Raw genomic sequence first — 25,340 nt, 5'->3', positions numbered from 1 at the left:
CCTCCACAAGGCATATCCTTGTTGTTTTCTCAGCTCAAATGACACGTTGACATCCCTACTTTCATTTTTGTAATCGAAACGGCAAAAAAAACCTCAAATATGTTTTCTTAGAAATAAAGAGAAGGAAGTCTTCAAAACACTCTTTCTTTCTTATAAAAAATGACAGTAGATGCCGGATATTTATAAAACATAAATTTATGACCTTGAGAATTTACAGAGCGAATGTACTCGCGCCGAAAAATTCAAAGAAAACTAAACTTCCAATTTAGTGAATTCAAGCACCCTTAAAAAAAAAAACACTCTAAACATCAGAATAAATCAAACGCACCCCCGTTTCATCACAGCAATCCAATTGTAGGTGGCAGTATTCATGCACAACGATCTTCTTTGGGCTTTTTTCTTTTCCGAACGAAATTTAAAATAGAACCGAGAAGGACTTCTCGGTCGATCCCCGAATGTCTCCGTGGGCTCGGGTTTATTTTTCACTGGGGGGCGCTCTTGCGGTGACGTCTCACCAGGCGTGTCCTCCTTCTCCTCACGCCGGCTGGGGACAAAGACCACAAGAACAAATCAGAGAACAACTCCAAGTACATACTCCGGCTCACTAAGTAATGTCCCCTCTAAACCTTCAAGGACTGTGAATAATAAGAGGTGGGCAACCAACCCTAGATTCTTGAGAAAACCCGACATCAAATCAAGTTATCTTCTGCTGGCGTCATGGCAACACGAGTTACTTTTTCAAATAGGAGTTTATTTGCTAATGTCATATTGGAAAGGTTGTACGGCCCGCAAACTATTAAATGAGGTTTCTCATTTTTTTTGGTACGGATAACATGATTCGGGGGCACCTGCAAATGAGGAAGCCGCCAGACCGTCTTGCGAACCTATGCTCCCAGCTAGGCAAGCTCCATACCTTCTGACATTTTCCTGCCCTGTTTTCTCCTGCCTGATACCTGTAGCTGACCTGTTTCTGGACCGGTTTCTGCCTCGCTCTTCCATCCTGACCATCGACCTGTTTTGCCCTGTTTCCTGCCTGATACTTGTTGCTGACCTGTTTCTGGACCGGTTTCTGCCCCCTCTTCCATCCCAACCATCGACCTGTTTTGCCCTGTTTCCTGCCTGATACCTGTAGCTGACCTGTTTCTGGACCGGTTTCTGCCTCGCTCTTCCATCCCGACCATCGACCTGTTTTGCCCTGTTTCCTGCCTGATACTTGTTGCTGACCTGTTTCTGGACCAGTTTCTGCCCCCTCTTCCATCCCAACCATCGACCTGTTTTGCCCTGTTTCCTGCCTGATACCTGTTGCTGACCTGTTTCTGGACCCGTTCTGCCCCGCTCTTCCATCCCGACCTTCGACCTGTTTTGCGATGTTTCCTGCCGGATACCTGTAGCTGACCTGTTTCTGGACCGGTTTCTGCCCCCTCTTCCATCCCAACCATCGACCTGTTTTGCCCTGTTTCCTGCCTGATACCTGTTGCTGACCTGTTTCTGGACCCGTTCTGCCCCGCTCTTCCGTCCGGGGCCATCGACCTGTTTTGCCCTGTTTCCTGCCTGATACTTGTTGCCGACCTTTTTTCTGGACTCGATTACCGGCCTTGCTCTCCCGTCCCGGCTAGCGACCAGTATCCCTGCTGTCTTCGATTATCCTCGCTCGACACAAAAGTCCCGATCCGCGATCCTGCAGTCAGCTACCAGTGTCCGACGATCATCGGATCGTGGAAGCAAGCCCTGCTCGCTCTCTTTATCAAAAAAACTGAGTAAACGAACGCTATTGGGTCCTCTCTCTGTTTCTGGCTTGTGACAACAGAATACTAATATTTTGTGGATTATTGAGTTGGTTGCACGATACAGAACTGTATTTGATCACACTTTTTTAATAAAACTACTGTGATGGTAAAACATTGACTTGATATATTAGCAATTGATCAAAATGTAGCACAAGAGACTTCAAAAACCATGTCTTCTTTCCTATTCTTTGTTTTTTTTACCATTTTTTTTCTTTTTTTTCTTCTTTTGTCCCTTTTTCCCTAGCTTTTGACTTCTTATTTTGTTGTTTTTTTCTTATTTTGTTCTCTCGTTTCCTTTTTTCCTGTCATGATTACTGATTCGGGGCACCAGCGTCTGCCCCGTTGGCGCCAACAGCCCTGGTCACTGATTGGCTCCCTGCCACTATTTAAACCCCCCGGCTCCCTGTTACCAGCGTCAGACCGTCCTGCGAACCTACGCTTTTGCTAGGCAAGCTCTGGACCCTCCGACAATCTCCTGCTCTGTTGTCTCCTGCCTGATTACCTGTTGCCGACCTGTTTCTGGACCTGTTTCTGCCCTGCTCTTTTGTCCCGGTCATTGACTTGTTTTGCCCTGTTTCCTGCCTGATACTTGTTGCCTACCTTTTTTCTGGACTCGATTACCGCCCTTGCTCCCCTGTCCCGGCTACCGACCAGCTTACCTGCCACGCACGCATATCCTTGCTCGACACTGAAGTGCCACTTCCACGTTCCTGCTATCTGCCACCTGTGACCGACAATCAGCACTGTTCTCTTTTTCAATAAAACTGAGTTATACGAACGCTATTGGGTCCTGTCTCCGTTTCTGGCTTGTGACATTTTCTCTTTTTTCTTAGCTTTTTTCTTCTTTTTTGCCTGTTTTTTCTACCCTTTTCTCTCTCTTTTCTCTTTTCTTTTTATCTTTTGTCCCATTATTCATTTTTGTCTAGTTTATTTTTTTGTTTTGCTTTATATTTTCCCTTTTTAAGTCATTTTGAGCATAATGTTTCATAATCATTTGGTAATATGTGGACGAAAGCAACAAAAACAATCGGAAGACCTGTTTGCGTGCCACAAGCTGCCTCTCGCGCAGTCGTTTGAGCTCACATACACGCTTGTTTTCATTTACTCAATCTCGTGCTGACATTGACTTAAAAAAACGCAACAGAGCAGGATTTTTGACCGGGTTCAATGTATTTCTGACCGAATTTGTGCCAGTGGAGTAATTTGGTTATTTCGAGTCCTGATTTTTATGCGCAGGAGGTCTGGGCAGTGGGCAATTGCGCATGCTCGGAACTTAGAGAGAACATTGTCATTAAAGTATCTCATCTCATCTCATTAGCCGTACCGCTTATCCTCATTAGGGTCGTGGGGGGGCTGGAGCCCATCCCAGCCATCTCCGGGCAGTGGGCAGGGGACACCCTGAACTGGTTGCCAGCCAATCGCAGGGCACACGGGGACAGACAACTCACTCGCTCATTCACACCTAGGGACAATTTGGACCGGCCAATTCACCTGAAATGCATGTTTTTGGAACGTGGGAGTAAACCGGAGTGCCCGGAGGAAACCCACGCAAGCACGGGGAGAACATACAAACTCCGCACAGGAAGTCTGGAGCTGGATTTGAACCCACGACAGGTTCCCATGACATGAACTGTGCCGCACAAGCGCTAACCACTGCGCCGCCGTGCTGCCCTCATTAAAGTATATATGTTGTTTTTGTTTTATTACCTGGATGCTTCCTGGCAGCGGCAAACCTCCCGCCCTCTGCAACAAGGACACGATTATTATTGCTGTACTTCGAGCAATTCCCAAATCATCTCATCTTGGATGTTCCTCAACAACCAAACCAACCTTGGATGAGTTTGGTAATCCTCTCGGATTCTCGTTCTATCAAGTTAGGATCGCCGTGGATGGTGGTAATCCTGGTGAAGTCCGGCCCTGCGCCAAACGTTAAAGTTAAAAAAGGATTGAATCTCAGAAGCAACCGTTTATTTCTCCATTTTTTCTATAAAATCGAAACAGAAGACTTGAGTCCCTACCCTCAATGATATGTGGCCGGAACTCCGAGGGCACCGTTTCTCCGCCTGGGGAGGTTATCGAGAATCAATGCATTAATTCATCTGAACATACAGATCCTACCAATGTTCCCTGAAATTTTGCAGGGGTCTGAGCGTTCACACAAAGTCGGTGAGTAACGCTTGAAACAACAGTGGGCAACGGCAATCCCAAGTGTGGCAACTAAATCATGATCAAACATGTCCAAAATTTGACATCACGTTACATTTTGCTGAGTTTCCGGCAATGCAACATTATTTTTCCCTTTTGAATGAATTGACTCATGTACTATTGCAAACGTCGTTTGTTCTTACAATTCTTTCACATGATATCCATTTCTTTCTTTTCCTGATATATTTTGTCGCAAAATATTAACATTTTTGGGGGCTGTTTTCGTCGATTGCACGATAAAGAACTGTATTTAATTCCATTTTTAAGTGGAAGTACAATGTTGGCAACAAGATTAACTTGGTATCTCATCTCATCTCATTAGCTACACCACTTATCCTCAGTAGGGTCGCGGGGGTGCTGGAGCCCATCCCAGCAATCATTGGGCAGTGGGCAGGGGACACCCTGAACAGGTTGCTAGCCAATCGCAGAGCACACGGGGGCAGACAACTCACTAGGGACAATTTGGACCGACCAATTCACCTGAAATGCATGTTTTTGGAATGTGGGAGGAAACCGGAGTGCCCGGAGGAAACCCACGCAAGCAGGGGGAGAACACACAAACTCCGCACAGGAAGTCTGGAGCTGGATTTGAACCCACGCAGGAGGTTCCCAAGACATGAACTGTGCCGCACATGCGCTAATCACTGTGCCGCCGTGCTGCCTAACTTGGTATAATTGGAAATTATTTGAATGCAACACTGACTTTTTCTTCTTTTTTCCGTGTTTTTACTACATTTTTTTAAGTTCCTTTGAAAAAAAATCTCGTTGTGTTTATCTTTTCTGGGCTGTTTTTTTCTAAATTGTTCCTTCTTTTTTTCTCTTCCAATTGTTTCTTTTTTTTCCTCAGCTTTTCACTACTTTTTCATTTTGGTATTTTTTTGTCCTATTCCCCCTTCCTTTAAGTCATTTTGTGCATAATTTTACATAATATTTGAAAAAATGAAAATCTTGTGAAAGAATTGTAAAAACAAATGACGTTTGTAAGCAATCGTACATGAGTCAATTCATTCAAAAGTGAAAAATAATTTTCCATTGCCGGAAACTCAGCATAATAGATAGATAGATAGATAGATAGATAGATAGATAGATAGATAGATAGATAGATAGATAGATAGATAGATAGATACTTTATTCATCCCCGTAGGGAAATTCACACTTCCAGCAGTCTACCCCGTTGTTTATTAACAGATGAACATGATGCCCTAGGGGTGCTTGTAGCGGAGGGGATGACGTCACGCCAGTCCAAAAGTTCGACATCCCTGCGGCAGATGGAAATCTTTTCTTTGTGAAAATCCAGGGATACACCACCTCGTGTTAGCAAGTCCGCCTCCTCTCCGATTCCCCCCGGCTTTCGTGTCTCTGTTTAGCGGCGTTGAAGCCGGATAGCTCCGGGTAGCTCCGGGTGGCTACACGTTAGCGTCCGGAATGCTAAACGTGAGCCACGTTTCCGCAAAACACAGCAACTGCGCTCCCCGTGCGCTTCGATGTTTTCCACCAGCACTCGATGATCTTATTTGGTCGTGAGTTCGCATTTACCGTGATTACGGATGGTACCGAAGACTTGTAACGCCGCTAGCCGCTTCGCTAGCACCGGCTCTTCTTCCACGATAGGCCCCTTCATCACGCCGGCACGAGAATTCTTCAGGGCAAGGAGTTGAAATTCCTTGAATACACGCATTTTTTGTGCGCTAAAACCCATGTCCCATAGGATAGAAATAATCCATAGTGTAGTTGTCAAAACGGGAAGAAGAAACACCGAAGATAGGAGCAGACAATACAGTAAAACAATAGGGCAGCTGCTGGAAAAGGCAGCCGCTCGTGGCAAGTTTTGGACATGTTTGATAATGACTTAGTCGCCACACTTGGGATTGCTGTTGCTCACTGTTGTTTCAAGCGTTGCTCACCGACTTTGTGTGAACGCTCAGACCCCTGCAAAATAGGCCTTCAATTTGTACGTTGAAAAATGTCAAGAGAACAGTATTGGTATCCTTTGATTCACCCGAATGAGGTTTAGGCCATTCACGGTCCCACCCAATGTGATGAACACTCTACAAAACCACAGTAATGGGCTAACACGCTCAATGAGGAGTATATGCTCTCACATATCTGCCAGACATCCCTTGGCAATAGTGTTGCCTCCAGCTGCCTCCATGCAAAAAAAAGAAAACAAACTTTCCCTCTTCTTTCCAGACGCCCTAACAGCTGACCTACAATCTTGTCAGCAACTTTATGACTGACATAGGCTGAGAAAATGATTTATAGCTTTTTTAACTTATGGCTTTTCCCTCCCACAGAAAAGAACTTTGTGAGTGTTGGGATGTGTCATAAAGTAACAACAATTTACAGTCTACTCAAAAACCAGGGTTGGGTAGGGTTACTTTAACTGGATTACTTTCAATGACTTTTGGATTACTCCGATACCAAATATGCTAATAAAAGACAAAAGAAACTACCGTATTTCCCGCACTATAAGGCGCACCTGAAAGCCTTTATTTTTTTTCAAAAGCTGACCATGCGCCTTATAATACAGTGCGCCTTATATATGGATCAATATTATTGCAACTAAGGCAAGCAGCCGCCGACTCGATTTTCCCCCGAAGGCGAAGTCGTCCGCGGTGTATGCTGGGATTTATATACCGGCGTTTCATTTCCTAACCAATGTGTCAATCATCATTTGAATCAGTCACTATTGGCTAAAGTTATTCGGAGGTAAAGGGGGCGGATCCTTTTTATCATTTACAGGCTCGCATAGGCTAAGGGGGCGAAACAAAGCCTGCAATTGGCCGAAAAAGATGAATGCGAATCACGCGTTGGGTTGCACTACGGCATAGAGAAAACATTTTTTTACTATTCTGTATTTGTAAATAATTTACTCTCCTGGATTTACTACACTCACGGTTGTAAGAAGACCATGGTTACGTATCATTATTGAACGTGACGGCTGCAAGAGAACTTAGGTGAGCTATGCGGCTTTATATTTTCCCGGTATCTTGTTTTAGAACGATCTTGAGGTTTCTGTGATGAGTCTATTTTTAAACTCAATTCAATTCAAAGTGTTTATTGTCATATGCACAGTAAAGAACCCCGTTTCCCTACACAATAAAATTCTTACTTTGCTGTCCACACAATTGCCAGCAAAAAATAAAATGGAAACTAAGAAATGTTTGGCATTTCTTGAAGACTTTAACCTTCCGAATGATATTTGGAACGATGCATTTGAGTGATTGGTGAGATCGTACAGACACTGTTTCCGTACATGTCTACGACACGTATTTGCTTCTTTGCAAGCTTTCGGAATGTTAAGGGAGTAATAAGTTGGACTGAACTATCTGACTGTTTTGTCCACGTTCCCATTGTAGCGCCTTATAATCCGGTGCGCCTTGTGTATGGAAAATATAGGACCAAAAACTATTTTTGGGGGTGCGCCCTATAACCCGGTGCGCCTTATAGTGCGGAAAATACGGTAAATATGAATAAAATGAGTAAATTTTGTGCAGGCTTGGGGAGTAACGCAATACACGGAACGGCAAAAATGATGTCGGCAAGCTGTTTGGATTGATTTTCATTTTGTTTCTGTCGCATTTGATGTTCGTTTTGCCGGAAATCAAAGAGATCAAAGCCAGGAGAGAAAACTTACTACGTGTTGTGAGTCTTAATTTTGTTAGTATTTAGTTTCTTTTGTCTTTTATTAGCATATTTGGTATTGGAGTCATCCAAAAGTCATTGAAAGTAATCCAGTTAAAGTAACCCTACCCAACCCTGTCAAAAACACAACATCTTGTTCTGGTTTACAGTCATCAACAGACCTAATCACTGTGATTCTTGAAAAACCCGAAGATTATTTTGAGCAAAATGTACATTTTTAGAAAGATTCGAGTCAATCCCTCCCACTAAAGATCAACAAGTCAAATCAAGTAATTTTTATTTGTGACGCCCTTAATCACAAAGAGTCTCAAAGGGCTGCACAGGTTATTGCACAGACTATTATTTCAGACTATTATGACACCATCTTCTGATCTGAAACCAACATGAGGGCAAGGAAAAACTCAAAAAACCTCAACATGAGGCAAATGAAGAAACCTTGAGAAGGGACAGTCTCGAAGGGCTGCACAGACCACAGACTATTGTCAACTACAGACTATTATGACACCATCCCCTGATCTAAAACCTACATGAGGTCAAGGAAAAACTCAAAAACCTCAACATGAGGAAAATGAAGAAACCTTGAGAAGGGACCGCACATGTGGCATCCCCCTTTCAGGATGACCAGACAGCAAAGTGAAAAGAAACAACCCTGAACCCTGACACGAGCTTAGAAACATTGAAAAATGAGGAACTTGGAATGATGATGGTGATGTCTATTAGATACATGCAAGAAGCTGTCTTAAAACTGACCTGAAACCGTCTTGATTTGTGAGTCCACTTGCCCACCTGCAATGAAAGAAGACTTCAGTTACCTACGAGTGACCTAGCTTTTAAGTTTCACATACGGTGGACGTCTCACCCTCGATGACTCTGGTCAGTCTGGTCACGCCGGGTTCTCCGATCACTCGCGTTACCTTGGTGAATGTTGGTTTCTTCTCAATCACGCCGGTGACTTCAGTCATCAACGGCTCACCCTGCACCACCACCCTGGTGACGGTGGGCTCGGATTCGATGACCCGCCTTACCGTAGTGATGGAGGGTTCACCCTCCACCACCACCCGTGTGACGGTTGGTTCAGTTTCGATGACTCGCGTTACCGTGGTGATTGAGGGTTGGCCTTCCACCACCTTGGTGATAGTCGGTTCTTCTTCGATGACTCGGATCAGTTGGGTTTGTTCGGGGACTATGGGGTACGATAACAGACGAGTCAAGTCAAGTCGTGTTTATTCGTTTGGCCCTTAATCACAAGAAGTCTAAAAGGGCTCAACAGATTATTATGACCTCATCCACTGATCTAAAAGCTACATGAGGGCAAGGTAAAACTCAAAAACTGTCATGATTGCCGATTCAAGGAAACTGTGACTGCCCAATTGGCGCCAAGGGCTGATTGGCTAGGAGTCTCTTTTCAAACCCCCGGCTTTCAAGAGGACACCGTCAGATTGATGCGAACCGATGCTCCCAGCTAGGCAAGCTCCATACCTTCCGACATTTTCCTGCCCTGTTTTCTCCTGCCTGACACCTGTTGCTGACCTGTTTCTGGACCTGACTCTGCCCTGCCCTGCTTTCCCGACATCCGACCTGTTTTGCCCCGCTACCTGCCTGACACCTGTTGCCGACCTTGTTTCCGAACTCGATACCGTCCTTGCTCTCCCGTCCCGGCTAACGACTAGTATCCCTGCAAATCTACGATCATCCTCGCTCGACACAGAAGTGCCACTTCCGCGTTCCTGCCACCTGTGTCCGTCGACCATCGGATCCTGGAAGCAAGCCCTACTCTCCCTCTTTAGCAATAAAACTGAGTAAACGGACGCTACTGGGTCCTGTGTCTGTTTCTGGTCCGTGACAAAAACCTCAGCACGAGGAAATGAAGAAACCTTGAGAAGGGGCCACGAATGTAAGTCCATCAGGAAACAGTCCAATAAAAATTGTGCAAAGATGTTAGTAGATACTTTGTGCGAAAATATTCATAAAGAAATTATGTTTTTTCCAACCATGGGTAAGACATAATTCATTCTCAGTTTTGTGTAATTGACAGTGATGGCTATGGGAGAGACGCTCTCTCGCTAATTTAGCTGATACTATTGAATTGAATTGTGAAACATCGTATGCAACTGAATTAGAAATGGCACTCCGGGGAAAACGTGTCATAAAAAAAAGAAAAATAAGATAAAAAACTGTTGCAATGGATAAAGATAGGCTGTTATTTTAGACATGCATATCGGACTGGGTTCTTTTTGTAACCCTCACAAAATATCCAATAGAATGTCTATCCATTTGTACCTGTCATGACTGCCTAATTTGCGCCAACAGCCCTGAGCGCTGATTGGTTCAGACTCCTTTTAAACCCCCCGGCTTCCAAGAGGAAGCCGTCAGACCGTTTGCGAACCTATGCTTCCAGCTAGGCAAGCTCCGTACCTTCCGACATTTTCCTGCCCTGTTTTCTCCTGCCTTATACTTGTTGCCGACCTGTTTCTGGACCCATTTCTCCCCTGATCTGCCATTCCGACCACCGACCTGTTTTGCCCTGTTTCCTGTCTGACACCTGCTGCCGACCTCGTTTCCAAACTCGATACCGCCCTTGCTCTCCCGTCCCGGCTAACGACTAGTATTCCTGCAAATCTACGATCATCCTTGCTCGACACGGAAGTGCCACATCTGCGTTCCCGCCACCTGCTACCCGTGTCCGTCGATCATCGGATCGTGGAAGCAAGCACTGCTCTCTTTATCAATAAAGCTGAGTAAACGAACGCTACTGGGTTCTGTCTCCGTTTCTGGCTTGTGACAGTACCCAGATTTTCTTTTCAAGTATGACCACTTCAAGTTGCGTGGTATCTCCCATTTCCTGAAAGTTTCTTTCTTTTTGGCTCCGGTGTTACTCAATACTCTGAGGCCAGCATCCGTCGGAGCGGAAGTTGACTCCTAGACTGACAGCCTAATGAGCTTATTACCAAATGCCGGCTGTTCCCTGTGGACCTTGAGAGCGGATGATGACAGGAAGCGTGAATGTAATCAGGCCTCCGTAAGATTGGGAAGTTTCCGTTTTGGAAAGACTTTCTAAAAATTCTCCTTTGGGTCTTCTCCGGTCCAGTTACATGTTAAGAATATAACTAGAACAGCTTTTTTCCATCTTCGAGAAAGTTTGATCACACTACCCAAATTTTGGTTGACCCGCCTTGGCTCCCTGTCAGCTTGGGATGTGATTTTAAGACTATGTCATACCTATCTTTCGGATTTAATTCCCCCCTATTTTCCTGCTCTGAGTCTTTGCTGGTCTACTGGGATCCCAAGTGCCAAGAAGAAATCTGCAGGTTCAAGGGCGTTCTCCATTCGGGCTGTGAGATGCTATGCTCTCTGAGATACCAGCTGCAACCTCAGTGGAACTGTTTCAATCTAGGCTTAAAACACACTTAGATTCTATAGCTAATGATCGATGTCGGTTTTAGATCAGGGGATGCTGTCATAATAGTCTGTAGTGTGCAATAGTCGGTAGTCTGTGCAGCCGTTTCAGACTGTCCCTTCTCAAGGTTTCTTCATTTTAGTCATGCTGATGTTGTTTGAGTTTTTCCTTGCCCTCATGTAGGTTTTAGATCAGGGGATGATGTCATAATAGTCTGTGGTGAGCAATAGTCTGTGGTCTGTGCAGCCCTTTGAGACTATCCCTTCTCAAGGTTTCTTCATTTTCCTCATGTTGAGGTTTTTGAGTTTTTCCTTGCCCTCGTGTAGGTTTTAGATCAGGGGATGCTGTCATAATAGTCTGTGGTGAGCAATAATCTGTGGTCTGTGCAGCCCTTTGAGACCGTCCCTTCTAAAAGTTTCTTCATTTTCCTCATTCTGAGCTTTTGAGTTTTTCCTTGCCCTCATGTCAGTTTTAGATCAGGGGATGCTGTCGTAATAGTCTGTAGTGTGCAATTATCTCTGGTCTGTGCCGCCCTTTGAGACTGTCCGTCCCTTCTCAAAGTTTCTTCATTTACCTCATGTTGAGTGTAGGTTTTTGAGTGTAGGTTTTAGATCAGGGGATGCTGTCATAATAGTCTGTAGTTTGCAGTAGGCAAGCTCCGTACCCTCCGACAATCTCCTGCTCTGTTTTCTCCTGCCTGATTACCTGTTGCCGACCTGTTTCTGGACCTGTTTCTGCCCTGCACTTCCTTTTTGGCCATCGACCTGTTTTGCCCCGTTTCCTGCCTGATACTTGTTGCCGACCTTTTTTCTGGACTCATTACCGCCCTTGATCTCAGGTCCTGGCTACCGACCAGCTTTCCTGCCACCCACGACTATCCCCGCTCGACACGGAAGTGCCACTTCCGTGTTCCTGTCTTCAGCTACCCTTGTCTGATGATCATCGAATCGTGGAAGCAAGCACTGCTCTCTTTTTCAATGAAACTGAGTTAAACGAACGCTATTGGGTCCTGTCTCTGTTCCTGGTCTTGGCTTGTGACGATCGGTTTGATAACTGAAAAATAGACCGTTTGTCATGATTACTGATGCGAGACACCTGTGCCCGTTCCTTTAACCCCAACAGCCCTGGTCGCTGATTGGCTCTCTGCCACTTTTTAAACTCCTGTCTTCCGAAAGGAACCCGTCAGACCGTCTGCGAACCTATGCTCTCAGCTAGGCAAGCTTTTGTACTCTACATTATCCTGCCCTGTTTTCCTGCCTGATACCTGTCGCTGACCTTTTTCTGGACCGGTTTCTGCTTTTGCTCCTGCGTCCCAGCCTGTTTTGCCCTGTTTCCTGCCTGATACCTGTTGCCGACATCTTTTCCGGACTCGATACCGCCCTTGCTCTCCCGTCCCGGCTATCGACCAGTATCCCTGCCGCCTACGATTATCCTCGCTCGACACGGAAGTGCCACTTCCTGCCACCTGCTACCCGTGTCCGTCGACCATCAGATCGTGAAAGCAAGCCCTGCTCTCCTTCTTTATCAATAAAACTGAGTAAACGAATGCTACTGGGTCCTGTCTCCGTTTCCGATTTGTGACAGATGGCCCTCACAGTCAACTTTCCTTCTTTTATTTACAGTCCCCATGTCAGAAATGGGGTAAAATTCTCACTGAAAGCCTGGTGAAATGGTGAATTTGTATTGGATACTGCGGTCAATATTACTGGCAGGTCACATATTATGGACTTTGGACGTTCCTGGGTTAACAACAAAGACTTTTACAGGTTTCAGTAGCAGCTCGTGGATGAAAACTTACTTTTCTCGATGTACTTTGTGGTAGTGATGGTTCTCCCTGCAGAGCAATAATTAGCTTTAGTTTGAAGTTGATGGGTCCGCTTCAAGCTCAAGCTTAGGAAATGGACTTACTGAGGAAGGTGTGCGGGATCTCCACGTAGGAAAATCCCGGAACATACTACGAAGAACAGAAACCGACAAGAGGATCAACAGAAACATCTCAACGGGATATCTGATGTACTTCAGGTTTGGTTTTTGAAGTAACAATCCCCAAAAAATATACGGGAACTGACTCTTTGATTCCTAGCATTGGATATAGGTATTTCTGCAATAGTATTTTTGTAGTAATTTCTATAGGCTCGTCTTTGCAGTATATCTTTAGTTGTATGTGTAAGTAGTTTTTTAGTCATCATGTTGTAGTATTACTGTAGTTTATTTGTTGTTGTATTTTTTCAGTTGTATTTTTGTGTTTTTCCCGTTTTGTGGTATTTTTATAGTATTTCTGCAGTCAGATTTCTGTCGTATTTCAATAGTATTACAGTACTTTTATTTTGTAGTATTTTGGTAGTATTCCCACAGTATAATTTTTGTGATATATCGGTAGTATTTAGTAGTATCAATGTTGTACTAGCTATGTAGCAGTATTTTGTATTGTAGTATGACTGTAGAGCTACTATTTGTAGTATTTTGTAGTATTTGTAGTATCTCCGTTGTATTTCTTCAGTATTTTTTAACATTACTGTAGTTGTACTTTGTAGTATTTCTGTTGTAATATTTCTGTATTTGTGTTTTTGTATCATAGTATTAATGTAGTACTGTTTTTGTAGTATTTTTTGTCATGATTGCTGATTCAGGTCACCTGTGACTGCCCAATTGGTCGGCGCCGAGAGGAAGCTGTCAGACTGTTTGCGAACCTATGCTCCCAGCTAGGCAAGCTCCATACCTTCCGACATTTTCCTTCCCTGTTTTCCTCCTGCCTGATACCTGTTGCCGACCTGTTTCTGGACCTGTTTCTGCCCTGCTCTTCCATCCCGACAATCTGTTTTGCCCTGTTTCCTGCCTGATACCTGTTGCCGACCTCGTTTCTGGACTTGATACCGCCCTTGCTCTCCCGTCCCGGCTATCAACCTGTATCCCTGCTGCCTACGATTATCCTCGCTCGACACAGAAGTGCCACTTCTGCGTTCCTGCCACCTGCTACCCGTGTCTGTCTTTTGTTTAGCGGTCCGTGGAGTTTTCCCTGCTCAGCACCTCCAAAACTCAGAAGCTAAAATCGCCCCTGGTCAATATGCCTACCTTGATCTTGATGTACTTAATGATCTTCCTGAGAAGGATCAGGAAGTCCTCACGACCCACAGGAAGGTCTGCAAGTGAAAATCCACTGTCAACAGAGTTGAGCCATTTCTCTTTCGATCTAGAGATCCAACCTGCTGGATAGAGAAGATTGTCCACCACGTGGATCACGCCATTGGTGGCCATCAGGTCGCTGTCAGGTACGTTGACCGAGTTGACGTGAATTGAGTCGTTCACCTGGAGGAACATACACAAAAGCCCTTAGATGACATCTTCAGGAATATTCGGGGTGACGAAACACAGAGCGCTGCCCGATAACGACCACTCCTTGAGCTTTGTTTGAGTAGATGGTTAACATGAAGCAGTGGTTGGCCCGAAATGTTCTTCTGAGTTGAAACCTGGATGGGACCTAGAGAAAGCTATACATGCCTTGATAGAAGGTTGCGATGTCGGCGTTTTCCAGTGGTCTATCGCTCTCTTTCAACTCCCGCAGAACTTTTTCTTCTTTTTCCCTGTTTTTTTTTCTTCTTTTTTTTTCTTCTTTTAAAAAAAATCTCTTTGTGTTTATTTTTTCTCTAGCTGTTACTTTTTTCTTTTTGTTCTCTATTTCCTTTTTTTCCTTTGTTTTTTTCTTTTCTTTTTTTCTGGCTTTTTCTAGATTTTTTCTTCTTTTTTCTCTTACTTTTGTTTCTTTTTTTCTCAGCTTTTACTACTTTTTCATTTTGGTATGTTTTCCTTTTTTGTTCTATTCTCCCCCCCTTCCTTTAAGTCATTTTGTGCACAATTTTACATAATATTTGGTCGTGTAGGGATTAAAGAAGCAAAAACCACCTGAAGAGTTGTTTGGGACCCGAAAGAGCCGGTTCTATTTAGTGAGCCGAGCCGAAGAAGCCGGTTCTCGAAAAACTCTACTGACTTTACTCAACTTCGTTCTACTTCGACATTGACTTCAAAATACCGCATTTAGAACACAGCATCAGGGGAACCCGTGTATTTTTACATTCATGCACTGTCACTTTGACTTAATTGGCTTCTTAATTAGCAATTTCGAGCCCTGATTTTTGTGAACTGGCTAGATTTTCTTGTGCACTGAGTACATCCGGGCAGTGCGCGATTGCGCATGCGCAGCTTAGAGGGAACATTGAGTAGGAGTACACTTGAATTGGATCTTTTTCGATACTGTTGTGTTTTACTGTTTTTTTCTGTTTGTTCACTTATTGTCTCTCTGTTGTTACCGTGAATCACTTTGGTCCATTGAAAGGATTGTCGTAAAGGCTGTAAAAAATGGCACATGGACATCTCATCTCATCTTATTAGCTGCACCGCTTATCCTCAGGAGGGTCGCGGGGGTGCTGGAGCCCATCCCAGCAATCATCGGGCAGTGGGCAGGGGACACCCTGAACTGGATGCCAGCCAATCGCAGGGCACACAAGGACAGACAACTCAATCGCTCAGTCACACCTAGGGACAATTTGGACCGGCCAATTCACCTGAAATGCATGTCTTTGGAATGTGGGAGGAAACCGGAGTGCCCGGAGGAAACCCACGCAAGCCTGGGGAGAACATACAAACTCCGCACAGGAAGTCTGGAGCTGGATTTGAACCAACGCAGGAGGTTCCCAAGACATGAACTGTGCCGCACATGTGCTAACCACTGCGCCGCCGTGCTGCCCAGCACATGGACATTTTCTTCTATAATCCCAAAGGTGAGAACCACCAGGAAAAGTATGTGTGTGTCTGTGTGTGGAGTCAAACTTTGGAACAATTTACATGACAATGTCCAACTATTCACTTGTTCAGGTTTAGATACAAAGAAAAATTCATGACGGAATACAGAGATGCGGAGGGTGGGGTATGAGTGGTGCGGGAGATTGGGAATAGTGCGTCTAGAACAGGGGTATCAAACTCATTTTACCTCGGGGGCCACGCGATAGGACAAACATTCTGTCGGGGGCCGGACGAGTAGATTAAAGAGAAAGAAAAAGAGGGATAAAGAAACAAGAGAAAGAGGGAGGGACAAAGGAAGAAAAAAAGAGAGAGAGGGAGAGAGCGTGAGAAATAAAAGAGATAAAAAATTGTGAGTGAGGGGGAAAAGAAAGGGAGAGGAAGAAAGAAATCCAAAGAGAAATAGAAAGACAGAAGGAGAGAAAAGAGAGAAGAGAGCGCGAAGGGTAGGAAGAGAGAAAGAGAAAAGAGAGAAAAAGGAAAAAAGGAAGTTAGAGCAAAAGAAGTTAAAAAGACACAGAGAGAGAAGGAGACAAAGAGCAACAAAGGAAGAGAAAAAGAGAGACACAGAGAGTGAAAGAGACAGAGAGTGGGAGAAAAGGGGTGGAAAAGAGAGAGAGAGAGAAAGAGAGAAAGAGAGAAAGAGAGAAAGAGAGAAAGAGAGAGAGAGATAAATAAATACAGGTACAGTGTCTTTGTAAGAGGAACCTGGCTTTGGCAACATCAAGTTGACATATTTCAACCTGCAGCTTGTTTTTCTCTTGTGCTTCTCTGAGTGTTGTCTCGCGGGCCGGAATCTTTCCCTTAGCGGGCCTGATCTGGCCCGCGGGCCGCCTGTTTGACACCTGTGGTCTAGAACTATGGTTAAATTTGTGTTATTGTTGCTATTCTTATATCATAACTGTTATTATTATTACTATTGTTATTATCATTAGTGTATTTGGTGGGGAAGATGAAGGGGAAGGGGATAGAAGCATTTGCTTCTTACTCCCCCTTTTCCAACATACAGTATTATGTCATATATGTTTTTTGTTCTGTTTTTATTTTGATGTTCGAATAAAGTTTTGATTCATTCAATCATTCTTTATCACCGTATTTGGTTCACATCAAGAAGTCATTTCCTGGTAACTTTGAGAGCTAATGGCAAAAACAGGCCAATTTTCCTAATGACGGAACTTCCCGTCATCGGGAGTCCGGACGGAGGCACCGTGGCTGACTTTCCCCTCCCCCTTGTCCGTTTTTTGCCTCCGTTGCTTGTTAGAAACCCACGCGAAGTGTCAGCCGATAGCCTTGTCGCTTGACGCGGGGGCCTCATTTAATCTTCGGAAATGGACGTAAGGGTGAAAAAGGCAGGTCGATTTGTTTTCGGGCTAATCCAAATGAACTTTTAGAGAAAAAATTTAATAATATTGAAATGAAGGATGTTTGAACCGTCTTACAGCTTTAAAAAACTCGTTTCATTTCATTAAATCATTCATTTTTGAAAGATATACCTCTTTTTTTGAAAACGAAATGGTCATTTTTTTTCTCTTAACTGCCAGGGTTGTTAGGGTACCACTTCCTGTGGTGTGTCTTGGGCAAATACAGCCTGGGGATGCCCATTCCTCTCCAAGCCAGGGTTTCAGGTTAGGGTTTGTGCCCTTACATGAAACAGTGCAGGTTTCTATGGTTAACAATAGAAGATACATTTATCCATCTATCTATCTATCTATGGTATCTATGGTATCTATGGTATCCATCTATGGTATCCATCTATCTATCTATCTATCTTTCTATCGTATCTATCTATCTATGGTATCTATGGTATCTATCGTATCTATCTATCTATGGTATCTATGGTATCTATCGTATCTATCTATCTATGGTATCTATGGTATCTATCTATCTTTCTATCTATCTATCTATGGTATCAATGGTATCTATGACATCTATCTATCTATGGTATCTATGGTATCTATGTATCTATCTATCTATCTATCTATGGTATCTATGGTATCTATCTTTCTATCTATTTATCGTATCTATAATAACTATGGTATCTATCTATCTATTTATCGTATCTATGGTATCTATAATATCTATGGTATCTATCTATCTATCTATCTATCTATCTATCTATCTATCTATCTATCTATCGTATCTATGGTATCTATCTATCTATGGTATCTATGGTATCTATCTATGGTATCAATGGTATCTATGATATCTATCTATCAATGATATCTATGATATCTATCTATCGTATCAATGGTATCTATGATATCTATCTATCTATGGTACCTATGGTATCTATGTATCTATCTATCTATGGTATCTATGGTATCTATGGTATCTATGTATCTATGGTATCTATCTATCTATGTATCTATCTATCAATCTTTGGTATCTGGTACCTATCTATGGTATATATATATATATATATATATATATATATATATATATATATATATATATATATATATATATATATATATATATATACACCCCACCTTTAATAAAATATCAATTTACCGTTTTAGTAAAATGTAAACGAAAGTGGTTTGAAAAAAAATAATACTAATAAATATATACATAAAATACTTTTTTAATTGTTTTTTTTTTCTCAACATTGAAATAAATATTGTTTTTTAACGAATGTATTTTTTTAGTACGTGAAGGCGCTAAATAATACACAATGTGTTAGGGACTCTTACTTCTTTCTGCCACCAGATGGCCCCAACCGGGGTTTGAACTGGGCACAGGTGTTATTTTTGTTTTTGACCGTTGACGCCATCGTTTTTTGAGCACCCGGCCTTTTCATGCGTTTGGGTCCACCGTAAAACCAATAGACACTTAAAACAAAAGACTTACGGACAAAACTTGCAGGTTCTTTCCCTGCAGCGTCTTCAGTAGATTGGTCACGCCCCCTTCCAGTCCGCCGTTGATGAAAATACCACGGCCGACGTGATAGAGCAGGATTGTCCGCAGCGCCGTCAAGTCGCCTGTCAGGCGGCCAAATCCGTTTTCAATCGGGACTTTTCGGAGAGAACGGCAATCGAGGGGGTCGGTACCACGCACTTCTTAGCAGTTTCATGTCTTCCTCGCTGAGATCCGTGAAAGCTTCGTCGGTGGGGGCGAAAATGGTGAAGGAGCCTTCCTGCCTCAGCAGCTCGGTCAGATCTGCCGTCTCCATTAGTGTCAGGAAGATCCTGGATCGTTTACAAGTCGGATCGGTTAAGAGCAAAACCCGACCGGTTTCCGTCCTTACTTGAAGCGTCCGTCGGCCTTCAGGATGTCGTAGGTGGTCTTCTGGGAAGGTCTGATGATGGTCCTGATGAGGTGAAGAATGCCGTTGCTGCCTTGCTTGCTACCGCGGACCATGCAGGCGTTCTCGATGCACACCGCCTAAACAGTGGCAGGTCTAGATTTTAGATTCTGAAGGATTTTATACAATTGACTATAAAGGATTTTATACGATTGAATAGTGGTTAGCGCGTGAACGGCACAGTTCTGAGGTCATGGGTTCAAATCAAGCTACCAACCTAACTGTGTGGAGTTTGCATGTTCTCCCCTTGCTTGCATGGGTTTTCTCCGGGCACTCCGGGTTTCCTCCCATATTCCAAAAACATGCATGTCAGGTCAATTGTCCTGTCCAAATTGTCCCTAGGTGTGAATGAGCGAGCGAATTGTCTGTCCCTGTGTGTCCTGAAACTGGCTGGCAACCAGTTCAGGGTGTCCCCTGCCCACTGCCCGGAGATGGCTGGGATGGGCTCCAGCACCCCCACGACCCTACTGAGGATAAGCGGTGCAGATAATGGATAGATGAATGAATACGAGTAACATTTATTGAGTGCAATGAAGATTTTCACCGAGCAGGCTTTAGTTCAATGACAGGTCACGCCATTCCGAATGCAGAATATTTTGTCTCGTTCTGTCGATAACAGCTCTTGAAATCTTACTTAACTCTAATCTTATTTTCAAAACCCTGCTATAAAGCCTGATTTTACGGATTCTGAAACGTATTGAAGGATTTTATATATTTGACTATAAAGGATTTTATACGATTGAATACGAGTTACATTTATTGAGTGCAATGAAGATTTTCCCCGAGTAGGCTATAGTTCAATGACAGGTTGCGCCATTCCGAATGCAGGTTTCGAAAATAAGATTAGAGTTAAGTAAGATTTCAGGAGCTGTTGTCAACAGCCCTGAGCGCTGATTGGTTCAAAGACTCTTTTTAAACCCCCGGCTTCCAAGAGGAAGCTGTCAGACCGTTAGCGAACATATGCTCTCAGCTAGGCAAGCTCCATACCTTCCGACATTTTCCTGCCCTGTTTCCTCCTGCCTGGTACCTGTTGCCGACCTGTTTCCGGAACTGTTTCTGCCCTGCTCTTCCATCCCGACCATCGACCTGTTTTGCTCTGTTTCCGGGCCCGTTTCTGCCCTGCTCTTCCATCCCGACCATAGACCTGCTTTGCCCTGTTTCCTGCGTGATACCTGTTGCCGACCTCTTTTCTGGACTCGATACCGCCGTTGCTCTCCCGTCCCGGCTATCGACCAGTATCCCTGCTGCCTACAATTATCCTCGCTCGACGCGGAAGTACCACTTCCCCTGCCTGCCACCTGCTACCCGTGTCCGTCAATCATCGGATCGTGGAAGCAAGCACTGCTCTCTTTCTCAATAAAACTGAATAAACGAACGCTACTGGGTCCTGTCTCTGTTTCTGGCTTGTGACATTTGAGACTTATTGCGATTAGCGGCGTCACAAATCAACATGACTCGATGGTAAATTCTATTAGGAACTCCAAACTTTTATCAGGTGTTCACATTTTGAGGTTTTCTTGGAAAGTGGTTCCTGGCCTGGACCGATTTTTTTTTTTGTTTGCAAAAGTCTGCTAAGTTGTGCACGTGCGCAATCGCACACTGCTCGCACATTCTCAGGGCACAAGAAAATCTAGCCAGCGCACAAAAATCAGGGCTCAAAATTACTCATTAAGAAGCGACTCAAGTCAAAGTGACAGTGCCTGAAGGTCAAAATACACGGGTTCCCCCGACGTTGTGACCTAAACGCGGTATTTTGAACTCGAGTCGACGTAGAACGAAGTTAAATGAAATGAAATGATCTGCATTTCTATAGCGCTTTTCAAGTCAATGGCTTCCCAAAGCGCTTTACAGTGTGCTTCACATTTCCCAATAGCGGCCTTGTATTGCAGCCATGTAAGACGCTAACCTGCTGATTGGGGGTATTTAGGGTTCAGTGTCTTACCCAAGGACACTTTGACATGTAACACGGACAAACCGGGGTTCGAACTGGGATCCCTTGATCCCAAGACGAGCACTCTAACTCCTGAGCTACTGCCGCCCCAAGTTGAGTAAAGTTTTTCGAGAACCGGCTTCTTCGGCTCGACTCACTAAAAGGAACCGGCTCTTTCGGGTCCTAAACGGCTCTTCAGGTTGTTTTAGCTTCTTTAATCCCAACATGACCAAATATTATGTAATGCACAAAATGGCAGCACGGCGGCGCAGTGGTTAGCGCGTGTGCGGCACAGTTCTGAGGTCATGGGAACCTGTCGTGGGTTCAAATCCAGCTTCAGACTCCCTGTGCGGAGTTTGTATGTTCTCCCCGTGCTTGCGTGGGTTTCCTCCGGGCACTCCGGTTTCCTCCCACATTCCAAAGACATGCATTTCAGGTGAATTGGCCGGTCCAAATTGTCCCTAGGTGTGAATGAGCGAGTGAGTTGTCTGTCCCCGTGTGCCCTGTAATTGGCTGGCAACCAGTTCAGGGTGTCCCCTGCCCATTGCCCGATGATTGCTGGGATTGGCTTCAGCACCCCCGCGACCCTACTGAGGATAAGCGGTGCAGTTGATGAGATGAGATGAGATTATGCACAAAATGATTTAAAGGAAGGGGGGAATAGAACAAAAAAGAAAAAAATACCAAAATGAATAAGTAGTGAAAAGCTGAGAAAAAAAGAAACAAAAGGAAGAAGAAAAAAAAGAAAGAAAAATATTGAAAAAAAGACAGAAATAAAGAAAAGAAAGAAACGTAGGAAAAACGTAAATAGAGAACAAAAAGAAAAAAGTAACAGCTTGGAAAAACTAAACACAATGAGATTTTTTTTAAAGGAATTAAAAAAAAAAGTAGAAAAAAACAAGATGGGATCCCGATCTAACTATCACCTTCCAAGGTATTATTAAATCTACCAAGAATTTGGCATCTTGATTTTCTTTGGTGTCTATTCTCAAGCAACTCTTATCCAATGGGAGCTCACCGTGCGGTAGATGAAGACTCGAAGAAGCTTTCCAGCCAGCGTCTCCAGCAGCTGGCCGTTGTAGAGCTGGTTGAGGGTGACCTTCAGCTTCAAGATGTGGTTTTCCAGAAGGTACTTCAGCACTGTCTGGTCGGTCGCCATCACCTCAGCTGAAAGACGTAATCGGGAAGCGTCAGATGAATGAACTCACGCCATTCTTTTTAGCATTCGATGCTAGGAAACTGTGGAAAATTGGGATGTCAAGACCTGAATCATTGTTCCACATGAAAGCTCTGATCTTTTGAAGTTACAGTGGATCCTGGGTTTTGGGACGCCTCTCAGTTCGAACAAATCGGAGTTCGACCGAAGATTTTGAGAAATTCTTGCTTCGCCGTTCGGTCAAAAAATCGGAGTTCGAACGCCGGTAATGCGCTAGGGTGCCATGCTGAGCGGCGTACGGGTGGAGATGGCTCTTCGCGTCACCGACTGTCCTTTTGCTTTCGCTTTTAATATAGGTGTACCAAGTGTTTTAGCCCCTAATTATGCCTCCGAAGAAAGTCAGCTAGGAAATACCCCACCGTCCACCTGCGCCTTCTGCTGACCACCACAAAGGTAGGAAATCCTATTCATAATTCTTTTCTTTATCCTTTTTTTTTATTTTTACACATTCACGTTAGCGTAATCTTTCGTACTGAAGATTACGATAACGCGAACGTACGATTAGCCTGGGTTAGCTTTATGTTTACGTTAAACATTCAGGTAAACATTCAGGGTGTTGGAGCTGAGCCCAAAATTCAGGGTGTTGGAACGGAGCCCCCTTTCCAATGAAGCACTAGCCACTTGTTGTAGAGACCCGGGTGCTAAATGACTTGTAAACGACCTGATTTTTTTATTTTTACACGTTCACGTTAGCGTAATCTTTCGTACTGAAGATTACGATAACGCGAACGTACGATTAGCCTGGGTTAGCTTCATGTTTACATTCATGGTAAACATTCAGGGTGTTGGAACGGATTAAAACGATTTACATTAGTTTTAATGGGAAAATTGATTTCGGTGATCGAACAAATCGGTTCTCGAACAGGGTTCTGCAACGGATTATGGTCGAGAACCGAGGTTCCACTGTAACTGCAAGCTTGCCAGCATGGGCAGACTTACTGTGTCCTTTCGGCATGCTGAATTAGGACTCCTGAGACGTTTTTGTTGATCTACCATGATCTCCATAATGGCTCAAACTAAGCCTGCTAAAACCAGGAATCAGACTTACTGGTAAAAGCAGAGTTGAGGGGGGCGAGGAGCGTGTACTCCGTCTTAGGACCCAAGGCGGAGGCTAACCCGAGTTGTGACACCATGTCTTTGAAGGTACTCTGGCTTGTGCCCATCAGTTCCATCACTTCTTTAGCTAAAATACACATGACATAGGCACTGATATCAGAGTAGCCAATCAATGGTTCCAAAGATATTTTTAACACTAACAAATCAGGAAATAATGTGTAAAAAAAATCCCATGACTATTCTATCGATTGGTGATACGAAGGAGAAGGACGATTTGAGATGAGTGAGCGGACCAGCGTTTGACCTGAAGCATGTGAACGCCTGCATGGACCAGCTGGCAGAGATGGGAAGGACCCTTCTCAAGGTTTCTCTTTATCCTCACGCTGAGGTTTTGAGTTGTTCCTTGCCCGCATGTTGGTTTAAGATCAGGTCATTGTGTCAATGTAATCCTGTGCAGTCCTTTGAGACATTTTTGTGATTAAGGGCTATATAAATCAATTTGACCTGACTTGACTTGACTTGAATTAATTAAGGTTGTGGTATGCAAGGCGAGTAGATAAAAAAAAAATGGAAAATATATAGTAGTGGAAGTCATGAATACAACAGCCCTGGTCGCTGATTGGCTCCTTGCCACTTTTTAAACCCCTCCGGCTCCTTGTTACCGGCGTCAGACCGTCCTGCGAACCTACGCTTTTGCTAGGCAAGCACCGTACCCTCCGACAATCTCCTTCACTGTTTTCTCCTGCCTGATTACCTGTTGCCGACCTGTTTCTGGACCCGTTTCTGCCCTGCTCTTCTTTCCCGGCCATCGACCTGTTTTGCCCTGTTTCCTGCCTGATACCTGTTGCTGACCACGACCTGTTTTGCCCTGTTTCCTGCCTGATACCTGTTGCTGACCACGACCTGTTTTGCCCTGTTTTCTGCCTGATGCTTGTTGCCGACCTTTTTACCGCCCTTGCTCCCCTGTCCCCGTTACCGACCAGCTTTCCTGCCACCCACGACTATCCCCGCTCGACACGGAAGTGCCACTTGCGCGTTCCTGCCATCAGCCGCCCGTGTCGTGGAAGCAAGCACTGCTCTCTTTTTTCAATAAAACAGAGTTAAACGAACGCTATTGGGTCCTGTCCCCGTCTCTGGCTTGTGACAGTGGAGTCATTAGTTGTTACCTGAATTCGGCACCAGAACCTGATCGATGAGATGGATGACGCCGTTGGTAGTAACGATGTCCTTCTTCAGCACCATCTTGATGCCGTTGACCGTCAAACTGTCGCCGTCGCAGCCGATTTCAACATTGCTGCCCTCCTCCGTCTCATACACCGATCCTGCCATGATGGCTTCCGAGCATTGGGCACTCTTCAGCAGGTGGTAGTTCACAAGGGCTGTGGGACAGATGAGGGATAGGTCAATTAGAAGGTAGATCTAATTAGGTTGGTCCCTGGGGTCTGTTGGATAGTCAAAATACAGGTATGTAAGGGCAGGCATCCATTAGATCCTGAAGGATTTTATACATTTGACTATAAAGGATTTTATACGATTGAATACAAGTTACATTTACTGAGTGCAATGAAGATTTTCACAGAGTACGCTATAGTTCAATGACAGAATATTTTGTCTATTTCTGTTGATAACAGGACTCTGAGGGAGGACGGCAGGCGATATTTTGAGAACAAGGTCCTGATGACGTAGGAACGCTCGGTGTTGTTTTGGTTAATTCCAGACATCGCCGTTGGACAATCGATTGGTAGGGTTGGTTAACTCGACCGGTTGGGTCGGTTGTTTTGTTCGGTTGGTTGGTAAGCTTGGCGGCTGGTCTCTAGGTAGGTTTAGTCCATTAGACTGATGAACAAGTGGGTAGGATTTCAGTTGACTGGTAGAGGTTGGTAGGGTTGCTCAGTGAGTATATTGTGTCCCGACGGATCACCACCTTATCGTGGTGGGGCACTTCGTGCGTCTCCATGACCCCTAGAGCTATGTCGGCGGGAGTCTCGTACTCCTGGTAGGGTTAC

The 25,340-nt window shown here is 44.3% G+C and overlaps 1 protein-coding gene across 1 annotated transcript in view; it reads right to left on the bottom strand.

Moving 5' to 3' along the window:
- Nucleotides 1–175: 175 nt before the first annotated feature.
- The window catches only part of LOC148348961 (periostin-like), a 40,423-nt gene continuing 15,258 nt past the window's right edge, over nucleotides 176–25,340 (bottom strand). Inside the window, exons 8-23 of the mRNA XM_088320635.1 lie at nucleotides 24,501–24,713; nucleotides 23,327–23,461; nucleotides 22,081–22,229; nucleotides 19,076–19,212; nucleotides 18,886–19,016; nucleotides 18,679–18,809; nucleotides 14,238–14,340; nucleotides 14,107–14,174; nucleotides 12,943–12,988; nucleotides 12,833–12,868; nucleotides 8,497–8,820; nucleotides 8,388–8,423; nucleotides 3,806–3,850; nucleotides 3,618–3,704; nucleotides 3,495–3,530; nucleotides 176–544 (exon numbers count right to left, since the gene is read on the bottom strand). Of these exons, the coding sequence (XP_088176761.1) occupies nucleotides 483–544; nucleotides 3,495–3,530; nucleotides 3,618–3,704; nucleotides 3,806–3,850; nucleotides 8,388–8,423; nucleotides 8,497–8,820; nucleotides 12,833–12,868; nucleotides 12,943–12,988; nucleotides 14,107–14,174; nucleotides 14,238–14,340; nucleotides 18,679–18,809; nucleotides 18,886–19,016; nucleotides 19,076–19,212; nucleotides 22,081–22,229; nucleotides 23,327–23,461; nucleotides 24,501–24,713 (1,739 nt within the window). The 3' untranslated portion in view covers nucleotides 176–482. The remainder of the gene's footprint in view (nucleotides 545–3,494; nucleotides 3,531–3,617; nucleotides 3,705–3,805; nucleotides 3,851–8,387; nucleotides 8,424–8,496; nucleotides 8,821–12,832; nucleotides 12,869–12,942; nucleotides 12,989–14,106; nucleotides 14,175–14,237; nucleotides 14,341–18,678; nucleotides 18,810–18,885; nucleotides 19,017–19,075; nucleotides 19,213–22,080; nucleotides 22,230–23,326; nucleotides 23,462–24,500; nucleotides 24,714–25,340) is intronic.

This window comes from Urocampus carinirostris, chromosome 17 (assembly GCF_059441175.1).
Source record: "Urocampus carinirostris isolate Australia breed hairy pipefish chromosome 17, RoL_Ucar_1.0, whole genome shotgun sequence".
In the NCBI taxonomy this organism is placed as follows: Eukaryota; Metazoa; Chordata; class Actinopteri; order Syngnathiformes; family Syngnathidae; genus Urocampus; species Urocampus carinirostris.
This window is presented reverse-complemented; position numbering and strand designations above follow the sequence as displayed.